The sequence below is a fragment of the Dermacentor albipictus genome, chromosome 4 (genome assembly GCF_038994185.2).
Source record: "Dermacentor albipictus isolate Rhodes 1998 colony chromosome 4, USDA_Dalb.pri_finalv2, whole genome shotgun sequence".
Classification (NCBI taxonomy): Eukaryota; Metazoa; Arthropoda; class Arachnida; order Ixodida; family Ixodidae; genus Dermacentor; species Dermacentor albipictus.
In genome coordinates this window covers 54879054-54893963 of record NC_091824.1, presented here as the reverse complement: position 1 = coordinate 54893963, position 14910 = coordinate 54879054, and the positions used below count along the sequence as shown (strand labels likewise).

Below are 14910 nucleotides of genomic sequence, written 5' to 3'. Positions count from 1 at the left end.
GAAAAAACAATCCCTATCCATCCTATGTCCTTATTGAGCGATGAACGACTGGTCCCATATGAAGATACCTTTAACTTTTTAAAAACCGCAGGAATCCTACAAGAACTGTAGCACATTTCATGTTTTGTATTTTTACTTGGCCCTTTACATCATTTTACAGCATTTAAACAAATAAGCTAATACGAAAAGCATGTTCTTGGCGCATTATAGTCTGCACGGCTGCTGCGCCATAAAAATCCCAAATCATCTTCATCATCAAATTTCCTGCTCATTACCAAAACCCCAGAAAAAAAAACTTTTTAATTTGCTGACTCCTGGTAACTCTCATACATTAAAGAGATATAGTTCAACTATACTGGCGCACATATACAGAGTGCCGTGATAAAAAGCGTACCTCAATGTGTGCCTCCACAGTCCGGTGTGGGATAACGTGGGGTAATGCTCATCGATGCGCCGTCTCTCCGGCTGTGCAGGCAAGAGTTCAAACCATCGGCAATAGTAATCTTGGGCCACATCTCCTACTACGATCGGCACGTTCACGGGTGCCGCATCCTTCCGCCAAATCTGTACGGCGTTCATCGAGACGTGCTGAAAGATATCGGCTACGGCCACTTATTCGTGAGTACCGCTTCTCGGCGCCTTTGCTCTGATTGTTTTATGGAGAGTTAACTCTTATAGTGCGGTGGATACAGGAGCCTACATTTACAATTTGTTCCTTCCAATGGGTATACAACGCCGAATCTGCTCAAGGGTGGTGTCTTCATTTGGGGCCTAAAGTGGAAGCCAAGGCTGCATACGTGATAAATAGGTAGAACACACTTCTGGGATATCAAATCAATGTTTACTCCGAATAGACGCTCTTTAGGGAAAAAAAGAAAGAGTAGAAAATGGGCTGCAATCAAGCAAAAGGAATTTTCTGCTCCAGATTCTCTTACGTTGTAGCAAGTGGCAGCACTTGATGGAGGCGATGCTCTTTTACTGCAATAGCATTATAGGCCGACTGCACGTCCTTTGTAAGTATTACATTTCTTATACAAATGTATAGGCCACCTGAAGCCAGTGCATTGTTACACAGCATCTCAAAGCGCCATCTGCCACGACGTAAGAATACGAGGAACATGCACGTGACGCACTTGTCATGCGTTTCAAAAACTACTTTGGCACTACAAAATCATTTATGTCATCACGTCCAAATTAATGAGACAACTGGGCTGCTGTGTTAAGGCCAGAATACATGGAGCGAATATGCGACGAATAGTCGGCGTTCGACGCCCGGCGGCGTACGCGCGACGCGCGGCGGCGGAGAAAACGTCGTTCGCCGCCGATCTAGCTGGCGCAGAAAAGTTCGTCGGGCGGCGACGATACCGGAAGCGGGATACGAGCGGCGCCACAAAACGAGCCAATCAGGTCTCACTATCCGCCCCGACTTCCGGCTAGGCTTCCTCGCTTGTCCGTGTATCCCGATCCCGCTCTATCGTTCACGCCGGTCTCCCCCTTTTCGTATTCATGGCATCCAAAGTGGTTAATAAGTTAATAACAGCCATGGTTCGACAAGCTCACGTGCCCTACTTTCGGGTCTGCTTGCTTCGGCCGCGCGCGCGTTGAGCCACAGAACAGAGCCGCGGAGTTGGAGGAGCCGAAAGTTGTTTACCCGCCCAGTGTTACCACGTACAACGCATAGCATCGCCGCTTTCTTTAAACTACATCGGCACATGAATGTCTCAAACACATAAAAAACACTAGAAATCATTTCTAAACAAAATTTTACGCGTTTTTAGAGTGTTCCGCAATTCAAAAGCGATAATAGTTGTCGTTAAAGTTCTTTTTTTGTGTCATGTGTTTCACTACAGCGCATTTGCCTCGTCTGTATTTGATGTAGTGGCTTAGCGCGAATCAAACTGCCTAGCCACACACATAACAACGCAGCGACTCAACGGCGGCGGCCGCCGTGTCTTCGCTCCATGTAACGCAGCCCGACGAACATACGGCGTCGCGCCGTGGCAGATTTCCTGCCGCCCGAACTTCGTCGTGAAAGTTCGCTCCATGTATTCAGGCCTTTAGACGACATATGTTCGATCGCAAGATCGGTCGCGCATTTATTTACAACACTATAGGCAGACTTCACCAACATTGGCAGTATCTAACAGAAAGTTCGAGATGTGTTGATCACACGTGAGTGTGTCACATTGTGCACATAATCATGAATGAAACGAGGTGAAGCAAGGTCACTTTGATAAATGAGGGTCTTCTACGTCGACAGTGACACAAGCGCGCATAGCTGTCGAGACGTCACAGTCGCATTCTGAGTATGCTAACTTATGCGGTGCTAAGTTCTGTGCTGGCTATGTAATTTTACTATTTTTCACTGTTACTAACTCTTTAGGACAGAAAACAGAAAAGAGCGATATCCGATCACCCTTTCCTTGACACTTGTGTAAAGGGCACGATTTGTTAGGTAGAAAATTCCAGTGGATCCTCTCGTGCAGCCGAGTATGAGTGTGTCGAGATAGATGATGATTAAAAAATCCTACTCAGGGTGCAGTGCCTACAATTCGTATTATCTGATTAGAGACAATGATGTGTATGGTTCATCACGCATATCCCTAGTTTACAACTAGAATAATTTTTATAAAGGTTTATTGTCTTACAAGTTTTCGAATAACATTCATATTTTAATGAAGAAATATTTGTGGCTAAAAGACTTCGCCGGTGCGACAATATTACGAGTAATTAAGAACCGGATTGCCGTATGTAAAAGCTCTCGAGCACCGAGCTTCGAGTGCACGTCAAAGAATTACGGATGGTCAAAATTATTACTTCTATGCAGCCCGGTGCTTCGGACCGTTAACGCCTTCAATATGACCTTTCTTAAACTCATTTAAGCAAATATCTATGCAGTTTTCTAGACGTTGAAAATTGTTCGCCCTTCCCTCTTCGTATTGTCATGTTCAACCCAACCAACGTCGTCCTTGGAGACATCCCTTTTCCATCCCGGCTCACCCTTCCCTCTGAAGGGTGGAGCTTGCTCTCTGTGACTAAATTTCCTTGTTTTTCTTTCAGAAAAACAAAAGAGTAACAGTGATTTCATAGGCGCGGGTTCGCTTCATGGTTGACCACTGTGGCTGTAGTGTGCTTCGACCAAAACGGCAGTTTGATTTCGTGAAAATAGACCACTGCTGCCACAAGAAACAGCGCCCCCCAGGACAGACAATAAAACACGGAGACAAACGTCCTTTTCATGAGTTTGTCCTGGTGTCCACTTTGATTTGCTGTAACATGAAACACCGACCAAGCCAGTCACAATCGAAGATCCGTGTCTCGCAATGACTGATGTCATTTTAACTTATTCACCAGGCTGGTCGAGCTCAACCAAAATGAAGCTTGGAAACCCCAACAAAGCAAGCAAGGCAGGTACTGCTCCACTGTGACAGCTTGACTAATACCCACTACATACCGTAGGATGTGGACACTTTTCCTGGCATCACTCAAGCTCCCCAACCACATCCAATCGCCGTGGCATTCCAGTTATGGTGCGCAGGGGCGCGTCCACCACGTTGCCGGACCCGTGAGACAGGTTGGCGACCCACACTTCATGCGCCGCACGTCGAGCTATTGTCTCTCCTCTCCCTCCCCTCCCCTTCTTCTTGACGCTTCCCGAAAGTGCAACGGGAGCCTGGCACGGTTCCAGGTTGTTGATCTTGGTCCCGAGCAAAGTTGTTTTGCAGCTCTGAAAGGTCGTTTGAGAACAACCAGTCTCCTCCGGCTGAGCGTTTGTAGGCCAGGAGGCAATGCAGGTGGAAAGTCACCCATCGGACAGTGGAGCCCTTGGAGCGACCCGGGGCGAATGTGACGGCAATTGCACGGGCGCCTGCCATTGGAGGAAAATGACGACACCTGAGATGCCTCGACGATTTACGAAAATTACGTGAAACCGAGAGACCGAAGGGGTTAAAAGCGAGAGACAAGAAAAGGAGACATTCATTCCATCATTCATTCATTCATTCATTCATTCATTCATTCATTCATTCATTCATTCATTCATTCATTCATTCATTCATTCATTCATTCATTCATTCATTCATTCATTCATTCATTCATTCATTCATTCGTTCATTCTACGTGCCACGGGCCGCAACGTCACAATTGCTGCCAGCCGTCAGTGACTTAATGACTGTTCAATACTTTGTGGTATTACTGCAAATATTGCAAATAAACCTTCAGTTCTCAAAATACTCCTCAATGTCGGCCAACTCCCGCGCTCAACTCCAAGATCAAATAATACGCAAGCTTTGCAAAAACAAACTAATCCAAGAACCATTGATTTGCACAGCCTCCATTAGAATACCACCACACGTTCTCGCTAAACGGTAAACCATGCTTGCATATTCCAATGATCTTTGATTTGAATGGTTTTTGAAATCGTACGTGTGAGAAGAGCATAAGTTAACAGAGCTATCGGTTTGCCTACATGGTGAACTCCGTCTTTTGTCATTGTCATTTTTCTTCACAGCTATTTACTATTGGTGACAACGGACGAGCTTCTCACAGTCGAAACTGGCGCTCAACAATCGGACGTCCGACTCATACTTTTTTCTATTGTTATTAATAGTTACCAGAAATATGTTCTGCCTGAAGAGGCATTCTGCCAAACACGTGATACGGCCCTGGTGATAGCGCATGACTATCTCGGCGCGCTCGAATGGATGTCAAATAGCGAGGTCACACTTAACGAAGGGTCAGTTCAGGTAACCAAGCAATAAATAGCAGGTAAACAAAATGTATTGCCATTAATGCTTAAGCATTCTTTGGCACCCTAGCAAAATCGGTCCATCCTCTAACAACCTATATCTGCAAAATAAAAACATAATTGGCCCCGTTAACATGTGTAATGGTTATAATGGTGTAATAGTTGAATATTGGTACTGTTAGTAAAAAAATCTGACCGTGACTCGAACCGTGGATCATAGCGTGTCAGAGAGATGACTGTGTGAGCCGCACAAAAAAAAATGGTTACGTTGCAGCGTCAAGGAAAAAAAGGAAAATAAAGAAGTTAACATATGTAATCGTTATAATAGGGTAATAATAGCTGATTGGTAGCGATGGGTAGGCATACATAAGCTAGCTAAATAATTAAGCAAAAAGGAAGTAGCGGCCAAGCTAAGGAAGTTAGGTGGACGCTTTGTATAGGAGGCGCCAATGTAAGCCTGTACAGTATTTCGGTCTTAGGTCATGGCTCTTGGCGGAGCAGGTGAGCTGATGTAGTTGAGCTAAGTAAAATCACTTTATAGTTCTCGCTGCTTTGCATTAAGGAAGGCAGTGTTTTCTTTGTGATAACTTCGTTTAATTTATGCCTACGCATGTAGCTAACATATTGCACATTGCATTTCTTCATACAAATTGACATGCTCGCTAGATAGGGCGATGAGTAATAAAGCCGGGATTTTCATACAATTTTTCATAATTAATTCAGGAGTCCACAAAACCTCGATGCTTAACAAAGCTACCTCGTATAACGTTTCTAGCTGGCTATGAAGCTCGTTGATGCCTCAATAGACTGACAGGTCGTTTTTTTTTTATTGGAAAGACCGCAAGAACACAAAGTATGACCTGGCCTCGCAGGAAGACGGTGTAGCCCTGGCTCGGTGCATCGAGGACAAAATCAAGTTCACGAGTAAAATACCCGTGAAGGTCTCGGTGACTCTCAAGGGGCGCCGCTACAAAGCCAAGCCGGAAGGAGACCCGTCTTTTGTCGGCATAGGAAACTTCGATCTGCTACGCGAATGCGGCCGGCCTAAACGGGATCCGCAATACCAGCAAGATGCTCCAGCAGTCCGGGTATGTCCGCGTAAATCGCTCGAAATGCCACCCGTGCTTTTGCACTGCCTTAGGACAACCGCTTGCTTCTGCTGCTTCAGCGCTTCGGTTTCCCGGCTCCACGCAAACTGCTTGCCTCAGCTCCACAAGCCCATCTTGCGATGAGCCTGGGGCCAGTCCAGACCGCACACTTATTCGCCCCCCACTAAGTTAAAGGGTGTGTCTGGTGATATTGCCAATATAGTGAACTGAGGCGCGTGTAATCTGCTCGCGCGTGGGAGCAAAACAACTGCGATTTTTTTTAGCCAATTCGATCGTTAGGAAAAAGATTTTTGCGAAACCTCGTTAAACGTGATAACAGCAACGCTGCCCCAAAGATTGCCTGTAGAGTAGATACTTGGAGCAACTTCGACAACTGGAAAACCTTACCAAAATGTTTGTCGCGCATGTCGACAACGTGACCATCAGCTACACCTTCGCTCCTATCAGCGCCTGGAACTTTACTAGGAAACTTCGATTCTTTCTTAAGTATAGTATAGCATATATGTTAACTGAACAGATACACTGCGCGCCTAGTTTGTGAATCAGTCCGTTTGATTGATAATTGGTTGTAAATCATTTGCATATATTTCTGCTAGCGATTTTCCTAGAGAAAGCATGACTTAAGTGCGCGCTTGCTGCAGTCGAATGCATGAAAACCACGCTTTCCATTCTCATGCGAATCTTGTATTGCCTCACTCGGTTGGGCTCGGTGTTTGTGTTGCCGCACGGCAAAACTCGTCGAGCAGAAATAAATATTCCTCGCCAGGCTGCGGATAGGAGACCACCATGCTAACCGACTCAGCCAATGTCGGATCGTCATGCGTGCTCTTTAAAGCGCGGTCCCATGTGCATGAAGTAAAAGACGTCACGAAAGGCGTGAGCCAATCACAGGCGTCCCCTCCCTCAAGAGAAGGGAAAGGGCGCGACTGGTGTTCGCTCTCCTCGCGCCAGCGGTTTTCCCCCAGTGCAGGGGGAAGGCCGCGTTCAGATGGGGAGGCCGCGTTCATATAGTTCTGCCGAAGAGCAGGCTGCGTTGAAGGAGCGGCAGCAGAAGCGAGCCGCGCGTCAGGTGTTCGGCCGGCAACTCGCTCGAGAAATGGCTTGTCGTCAACGTACCGTTTTCGCCGTGAAGGAGCGCGAGGCAGAGCCGTTACGATAACGAAGAGCCGCGGACCCCGAGTTTCGCTTGCGCCCCTCTTCACAATAGTGGAAGGGCGGTCAATTTTTTGTACAGTAGTTTCATCTGTCTTTTTTTGCTAATGCATCTTCTGTTTGTTCCCCATTTACGCAATGTCTAAAATGTAAAGACAAAGATCATAGGCAAAACCGACCGGCCCGCAAGTAGACGCCCTGTCTACTAAGTTCTCTTATATCAGACAGGTACACTTGTCAAAAGAAGGTAATTATACGCTCGAGCACATCCGCGCAACCAAGTCATAGCGGATCGCAATGGAAAGGATATTGCCAAACTGATTGCTCATATTAAGATATACACGAATAATTATTGTTCACTTCTGTGCAAGGCTAGACCTATGACGGACACAAATAGCTTGTTTCTTTCTGAAGCATAACTGTATGGCGTATACAAACGTTGGATGGTGATATTCAAAATACGTATCGCAATCGTTCACCTTTTGCCATCCAGTCGCAACGGCATTTACGGCTTGAAAGTGGTTGCTAAGCGTCAAATCATCTGATTCTGGCGGTAACAGAAGAACATTACTGAGTTTTTTGTTTAGTTTAGAAACCAGCGGTTGGCCTCTGCCCATCTCTCCTGCCAACTCACAGGAGCAGTAAAAGGCACCCGCTTCGTTACCAAGTGTGACCTCGTTCACCAAATGTGCCAGTTCTCGTCTTGTTTTGGTCTTGGTCGGTGTCCGAGTGGCGTGTTTTGTCTGAGATTTAGCACTGAAATCACATTAAAAAGCTTTCAGGACAACCCTGACTATTCTGTAACAATAATAAGGTATGGCCTGATTATTACACACTATACCTTGCGCTTTTCGTACGCACTAAATGAGTGCACGTGCGAAAGGATGCGCAGAAATTAATACCATATAGTTACCAACCTGCCATGATCGAACCATCTCCAGATCTGCATCTTACTGGACTCAGTACGGAGAAACTGCATATCCCTGTGAACACTTTTTTTTCTGAACTGACTTACCTATGTCCGCAGAATGGTCTCTTTTTTTTTGCACATAGTTCTACAGTAACGGGATGTCTATAGAATGTACATATTTAGTGTATCGTTTATAAACTGCTCCCTTGCGTTCAAATTGTGTGATAATTCGGATGTTCGGTATTGATGAATTGATTTAAATAAACAAAGCACCTGAATTAAGCAATAATTGAAACATCTCATTCGAACGTTCAAGCCATAGCTTCGGCTAGGCACTTATACAGATCGAAGAGACAAGAAATCTTTAAGAAAGAGTGTCTCTTGAACCAACACGACTTTTATGACTAGTTTATTATTAATGTTATTTTGCTGTGGCTGATTGTATTTTGTGTCTGTCTTTCCTCCGAGATAGTTATTGTATGGGCATCGTCATAAAATTGAAAGCTTCAACGTTCTCCTTTATTTGTATCTGCAGGTTTGCGGAGAATCCGAGCAGTATAAGAGGAACATAAATTTCAGTGAGCAATACCAGAGCGTGGTCACGTACGACAAGTTGAAAGGATTCACGATCACCTTCGACAATGAGGCCTCCCTCCGTAAGAAAGTGAGCAAGTATTTAGTGCGGAGTTGGTGATGGTCGAGCATCGTACCGTATAATTTTTTCGCTTATTTGATTTTATATACAGGCGCCAGCACCATAGCGTGTACTGACAGGAAAGTGTTTGGCTTTGTCTTAAACTCTGTATTGCCAAACGTATCATGATAGACACACAGAATTTATTACCTTGAAAGCTTATTAAAACGTGGGAAACAGCGCAAAAGCCACATAAGCGTTTTTGACACGCTGGGGCCACATTTCCCAGTTATGGATAGCTCGGCAAACCAATTACTAAATTGATTGCAACAGTATGTTTTTTTTTACTTCAAACATCATTTTATAATTTTTTGGTATGAACGCAGTTTGCACGTGTACAGATATGAGTAATCAAGCTGTTTGAATACTGCTGGTTGTGAAATACTGCTCGGTCTTTAATAATAGAATGGTAAGCTTGGCGCATTTCTATGATTTCATCGTAAAGAACTCGCGTACTAACACGCAGATCATAAAAAAAAGGAAAACATGGCAATTCTCTAGACTCGGAACTGAAGTTTTATAAGAAAAAAAAGCAAGGAAATTATTATGTGTGGAAAATATCACGTGGTACAAGCAATTCTGCGTTCCCATATCTAAGGTCAAGATCAACACCGGGCAGCGAATCTAGCCTCATTCAAACTGTAAAAAAAAAAGAAAAAGAAAATAAAGGTGTAATGAAGCAAAGGGGACCTGCAAGGTTAGCCACTAATATCAGTTTTTTTTAATGTTGGGCTCATTTATTTACGTACATTGACATCTGGCAGGCATTATATCGGCTATAGCATACGTCGCATCAAAAAAGACTACAAAAGCATGTGCCGACTGTGAAATTCAGGAATAAAGGAAAGAAATTGTCTTTTTCCCGCAGCACTGACTAATACACGGTTCTGATGTAGTGTTAAAGACACAGTTGAGAAACAAAGATAAAAATAAGTTATCGAGTCGTTGCGCTAAAAAAGGCTAAAAGACACGTGTATGAGTAGGCCCTCGTTCGGTATGCACTACGGCCAGTAAAAGCAGATAACGCCGCTATTCATTGGAAATTCTTCACAGCAGCTGGAATTAAGTGACGAGCTGTCTACGGCGTCGCCCCGCCATGTGAAGTCATGGTCGTTCCAGCTGATAATCGGGTGACGTCACGAACAAGTCGCGAAAGAAGCCATAGGCGACAACGTTTCTTTGAATTGCTTAGCGCATGTACCCATAACCTAAGCCGCCAAAGCCCCTTCTTCATTCTTACCGTCTTTTTCAGTAAGACTTTTTATATACTGATACGTACTTAAACTAGGGTTCGCTCTCGAGACACAATACTAATTCACCGGGGCCATCGCGAAAGCAGCAGTGGGAAGAGAAATTTTCAATAATTTTTTGAAACTGTAGCTGCCTGTGAGATGGTCACGCTGAAATCGCGCGTATTTAGCTTCTCTACTCCCGTCACCATGATAATTTTTGCCGAAGCACTGCAGTTTCCATGTTATCCTTCTCAGCAGTCGTTAAAATGAATCGGTGATCTTCCGGGACCACAAGAATCAACAGTCAGGTATGAAAACGATGATTGGTCGGAACGTAGATAAAAACAACTATTACCAAAAAGATAATATCAGCTGTCGTCCATGCTCGCGCAACGTTATGACGTTGCGAACGATTGATCACACCTGTCACCTCGGTTTTATTGCCCAAATTTTGATGAACGTAAATGGTACTTTGCAAACGTTCGCAGCCAGAACCCATGGTAATGGATACTGCCGCGTTGCTTCCCTCATTGCGGCCGAGAGAGAATGCATGGCACATGAATCCCTCCGGTCCGCCATTATGTCATCCATTCGGGTACTGACGGTCGTATTTTCAGCACGCGCTTCGTGAACACTTAAGAATCGATTGTCCAATATTTATTTCCTGGCAAAGAAGACAAGAAATATGCGACCGCAGTAATGGCCAGTCTATAGACCTACAGCGTAGACCTAGTGTTTGATTCCAGCTACATGAGAATGACGACAGCTAGGAGCGGTAAAATCAATCTTCTGGATCAGTTTAGAAAACTCGTCGGAGGCAATTTCCCAGCATCTTGACAGAATATATCGACAGATGCTTAAGCGTACTGAAGTTCGTCTCGGCGATGAACATTCTTGTCACGCGACCCGAAACTATGCCAAGTTCTTCAAGCTATCGCTCGGACAACCACTGCTACCAGCGAGAGTAAAGTTTTCCACACATATCGGCGTGTTTGTGGGCGTTTGTACCTCGGTGCTAAGCCTTCTGTTCATAGTTGTGTCTCACGCGACGTCTGACGCAAACATGCCTGGAAAACATGACCACGCCCTGAGCGCATACAGTACTAATTCCCTCCCTTGCCTGGCCGAGAGCATTTCCGGGAAGCAACAAATAAAAAAATAAAATAAAAAACTGCACTCATTCCAAGCGACAACTTGAGCATTCACTTTCGCTTCTACTAGAGAGCAGATTTTCGAGCTCGCCGCTCTTCACGTAGCGATGTAATTGAACGTCTTGTTGTTGTTCGTCACGGTGCCTCGTCTCTGCCTGGACCCTCTCCTCTGACCGACTTGGTAAAGTTCTAGGCCGCTACAGAAGCTCTACTCCTAGGGACTCAAGTGCTCCTTGGCACCACATGCCATTTGTCATATGTTTGTTGCCCAGCTTTCTGTTGGGCTTTGCAGAAATAGTCCCTTTAACACGACATGTGTCCATAAATTGTCCAAATCAAACGCCACTTCGGTTAATGTTTTGAAACTACTCTCATTCGAAAACTTCTCAATAACCGGTATAGTTAGCTGCCGTTAACCGAAACGTTTTGTATTAATTGTCAGCTAAATTATTGTGCTCGTGGACATTTCACTAAAGATTGTACGGATTCGTCCACAGTAACTGAAGCAACTTTATGTCTACGCTGGTAACAGTAAATGTATTGTCTCGAACAGCCAAGAGCCTGGTTATCATGCTAGCTTTTTGTGGTGCTTTAGCAACTTGCGTATGCTTGTTTTTACGTGGGTATGCAGCTACCGATCCTATTTTCTCTGCAGGACGAGACAGTGAAAGTACACTTGCGCTGGTTGAAATAGAGCCTGAGACGTGCTTATTTATCGTGTAGTAATGGTGCCGGCCCACCAATGAACCCAAACAGGAGATCATGCTTCATAATCTGTTATGTCACACTGACGTACACCCGGCCACAAAATATTTCGGACCACGAAACCTAAGATAAATATGGATATCTCCGCAGCCTCACAACACAGCCTAATATTAGCATGTCGGGCCTCGACTAGAATATGCTAGGAACATCTTCGTATGCAGTATTAATGGCTACTGCTACAGGCTGCGCGAGAAATAAACGTTTTCGAACAATCTGTGGTCCGTAAGCTTTTGGGGGCGGGTGTACTTTTAAATTATGGGGCTTTACGTGCCGAAACCACTTTCTGATAATGAGGCATGCCGTAGTGGAGTACTCCGACAATTTCGACCACCTAGGGTTTAACGTGCACCTAAATCTAAGTACACTTGTGTTTTCGCATTTCGCCCCCTTCGAAATGCGGCCACCCTGGCCGGGATTCGATCCCGCGACCTCGTGCGCAGCAGCCTGACACCATAGCCACCGGGCAACCAGGGCGGGTACACTGACCTACTGGCGCTGGGGTTATGACTAGATGTAAAGAAAGAAAAAGTAAAGTTGCGGCATTTTTTCCTAGCAATACTTAATTTGCGGCAAATTGAAGGAAAACAATACTGAAGGAACAACGTACAAGTATAGGCTGATTTAACGTTGGCATATAGTGCCCCCTAGAAGCAGTTCCAGTGATTCATAGCCTGTCTTCTTCGCTTTGCCGAGACTGTAATGTCGTAACGGCAATCTGCATATGCCACTTTTAATGTGAATCCGTGGGCGCCGCCAGGTTTCATAATGTGGTCACGCGTCCACCGCTTGCCTCAGCGGCCTCCGTTGCCTCTGTAATTGCTATGGAAGTGCAGGACGCCCCGTTTGGTCTTAGCAAACCTCTTTTTCGGCGGGTAGGGTAAACAGTGACTGGGTGGACGACACAATGCTTTGGCCACAGACTCAGAGGACATGTAAGCGCTTCCAGAGCTAATTAGGCCTAGTTCAAACGGTGCGAGCAGCGTATACGGTGCTTGTGATAGTAGCGGAACTAGAAAGCTGTTCAAACTTTCCGGTTTTGAATTGGATCAAAATCAGAAACTTTTGCTCGCCGTCGTTTATGTGCCAATCACTTTGAATCAGCGGCGTGTCATGTTTTTGACTCAGTAACGTTCCTCAGTGGAGTCACTATCTCACTGTTTATTTTCTGCCTAATCACTCGCGGGTGTGCTCAGTTGCGGTAGAATTGTTCTTGTCGCGTTCAAGGCACGGATCGTAGGCGTTCTATAATTTGTATTAGCTTACAACAAAGGCGTATTATCACTAGTTTCCCACTTACTTTCTGGACCATCACAAAATGTTCAGCTACGAACGGCCATGTGCTTTTGGTGTAGTATGTTACCAATGCTTCAGCGCACTGATTTAAGAACGCACCCATTTCCTTTTGTACGTGGGGGATAGAATGGGCGTGAGTTTAATTGTGAGTTGGTGTGGATGCGTGTAGATGCCGTGCGAAAAAATTACTATGCGCGGAAGTGGCACTACACTCTTTGTCAGTGTGTAACGAGGACTACTCACTCTTGCCTACGTTTCGAAATTGATGTCGTTGCTCTGGAGGTAAGCGATACCATGCTAGCGGATGAGTGATTTTTACAATCCTCCAAGAAAGCTCTGAATTGTGAATGGCAGGCTACACAGGCAGTCCTTGTGTAGCAGTAGTCCGTGAGCTTGGTAACACATATTAATTGCATGCCCTAACATGTCAGTCAGTATTTTTCACCTTAACACCGATCAGTTATTCCATATACCATTCCACATTTCACGCCAAGAATGGAGCACAGTGCATTAGCGATCAGCCAGTTGCATTTCCAAAGCTCGTCGCAATGTAACTGGACACAAGCTACAATGGCTTCACATTCGTGAGTTTTCGCTGAGGCAACGTGTTCGGAGTCACAGAAGGCGCCACCTCGTTCCTCTAGAGTAATCTACTGCGCCAAAAGCGTCCATAGACAAGAACAATCTGATTTCCACTTAACCCGAATCTGGAGTATCTGGCAGACCACAGCTTCCGCGACGCACTGGCACCCTCACTTATCGTCTCCGTCTCGGAACTGCTCGCAGAAAGCCCTTTTTATTTAGGCTTAAGCGCATGTCCTCTCTGACATGTTCGTGCGGCCATGACGTCGAAAACGTGTACCGCGTAATGTTCGAGGGACCCAGGCACATCCCATACATACAGCGCTTCGGAGAACAACTCTATGTAATGGAGTCACATAAAATTTTCTGACTTGCCAATATGTCAGGCTCAAGGCCAGGCACTGCATTGAAATGTGGTTAAATCGCTTCCACGCTTGCTCGAAGACGCTAGCATTTGCGGCGAACATAGAGTCCACTGCACAATGTGTGTACTCTTGCATCTGAAAACTTCTGTTCCTGAGACCATCGCAGATATTACTACGACGAGATCTTTTCAACAGAGTCTTGCACTCTTATTGCTATTTTACATTCTTCTGCCTTATTTATGAATCAGCTCGTGCAAGAATTGACAGTATTTACCCTTTTCTTACTTTACATCATTAGCCAAGTGAAAAGGGGTAGCCGTCGCGAGTAATCGCTCCACAACTACTCTGTTTATCTTTTTTGTCTTGAAAACAACACTCACGATGACACCCAGAATCACAGCTACGTCTCGCGTGCGTGACTTGATGTATGTTTCGCACTCGCGCCTTGACTCCCGTGTGTGTTGGTTATACCGTCAAACATCCCTTGCTGCGTCGTGTGTTTCACCCGCAGGTCTGCGACGCCCGAGCGTCGCACGGTTCGTTCTCTCTCGCCGCCTACGACGTCAACTATGACCAAGGCAAATCCGTTTGTGATATGTGGGGCCCAAAGGGCCACCTCTCTCGGCTGAAACTCATCCGCAAACTGAATGCTTTCATGCGTGGCGAGGACGCTGGTGACAAAGTTATCTGCAAGAGCGACAGCGATAACTTGCGGTGACCGGAGGCGAACTCAAGGTGTCGGCCACTTGTAGCCAGCTTGTGGATTTCCTTACTACTTGTAGAAGACAGATATACTGTATTTCTTATTTCAGAGTGTTCATGTTCTGCCCTGAAATGTGTGGGGAACACTCGTATTTATGTACAAATGAGAACATGCTGTTCATAGTATATCGCGTTTTATGGCCACTGA

General features: G+C 45.4%; 1 protein-coding gene across 2 annotated transcripts in view; it reads left to right on the top strand.

Moving 5' to 3' along the window:
- The window catches only part of LOC139059080 (uncharacterized), a 78541-nt gene extending 63631 nt beyond the window's left edge, over positions 1-14910 (top strand). For both annotated transcript variants that reach the window (XM_070536974.1, XM_070536973.1), the window contains 4 exons: positions 474-618; positions 5620-5835; positions 8454-8582; positions 14512-14910. In XM_070536974.1, the coding sequence (XP_070393075.1) occupies positions 474-618; positions 5620-5835; positions 8454-8582; positions 14512-14718 (697 nt within the window). In that variant the 3' untranslated portion in view covers positions 14719-14910. The remainder of the gene's footprint in view (positions 1-473; positions 619-5619; positions 5836-8453; positions 8583-14511) is intronic.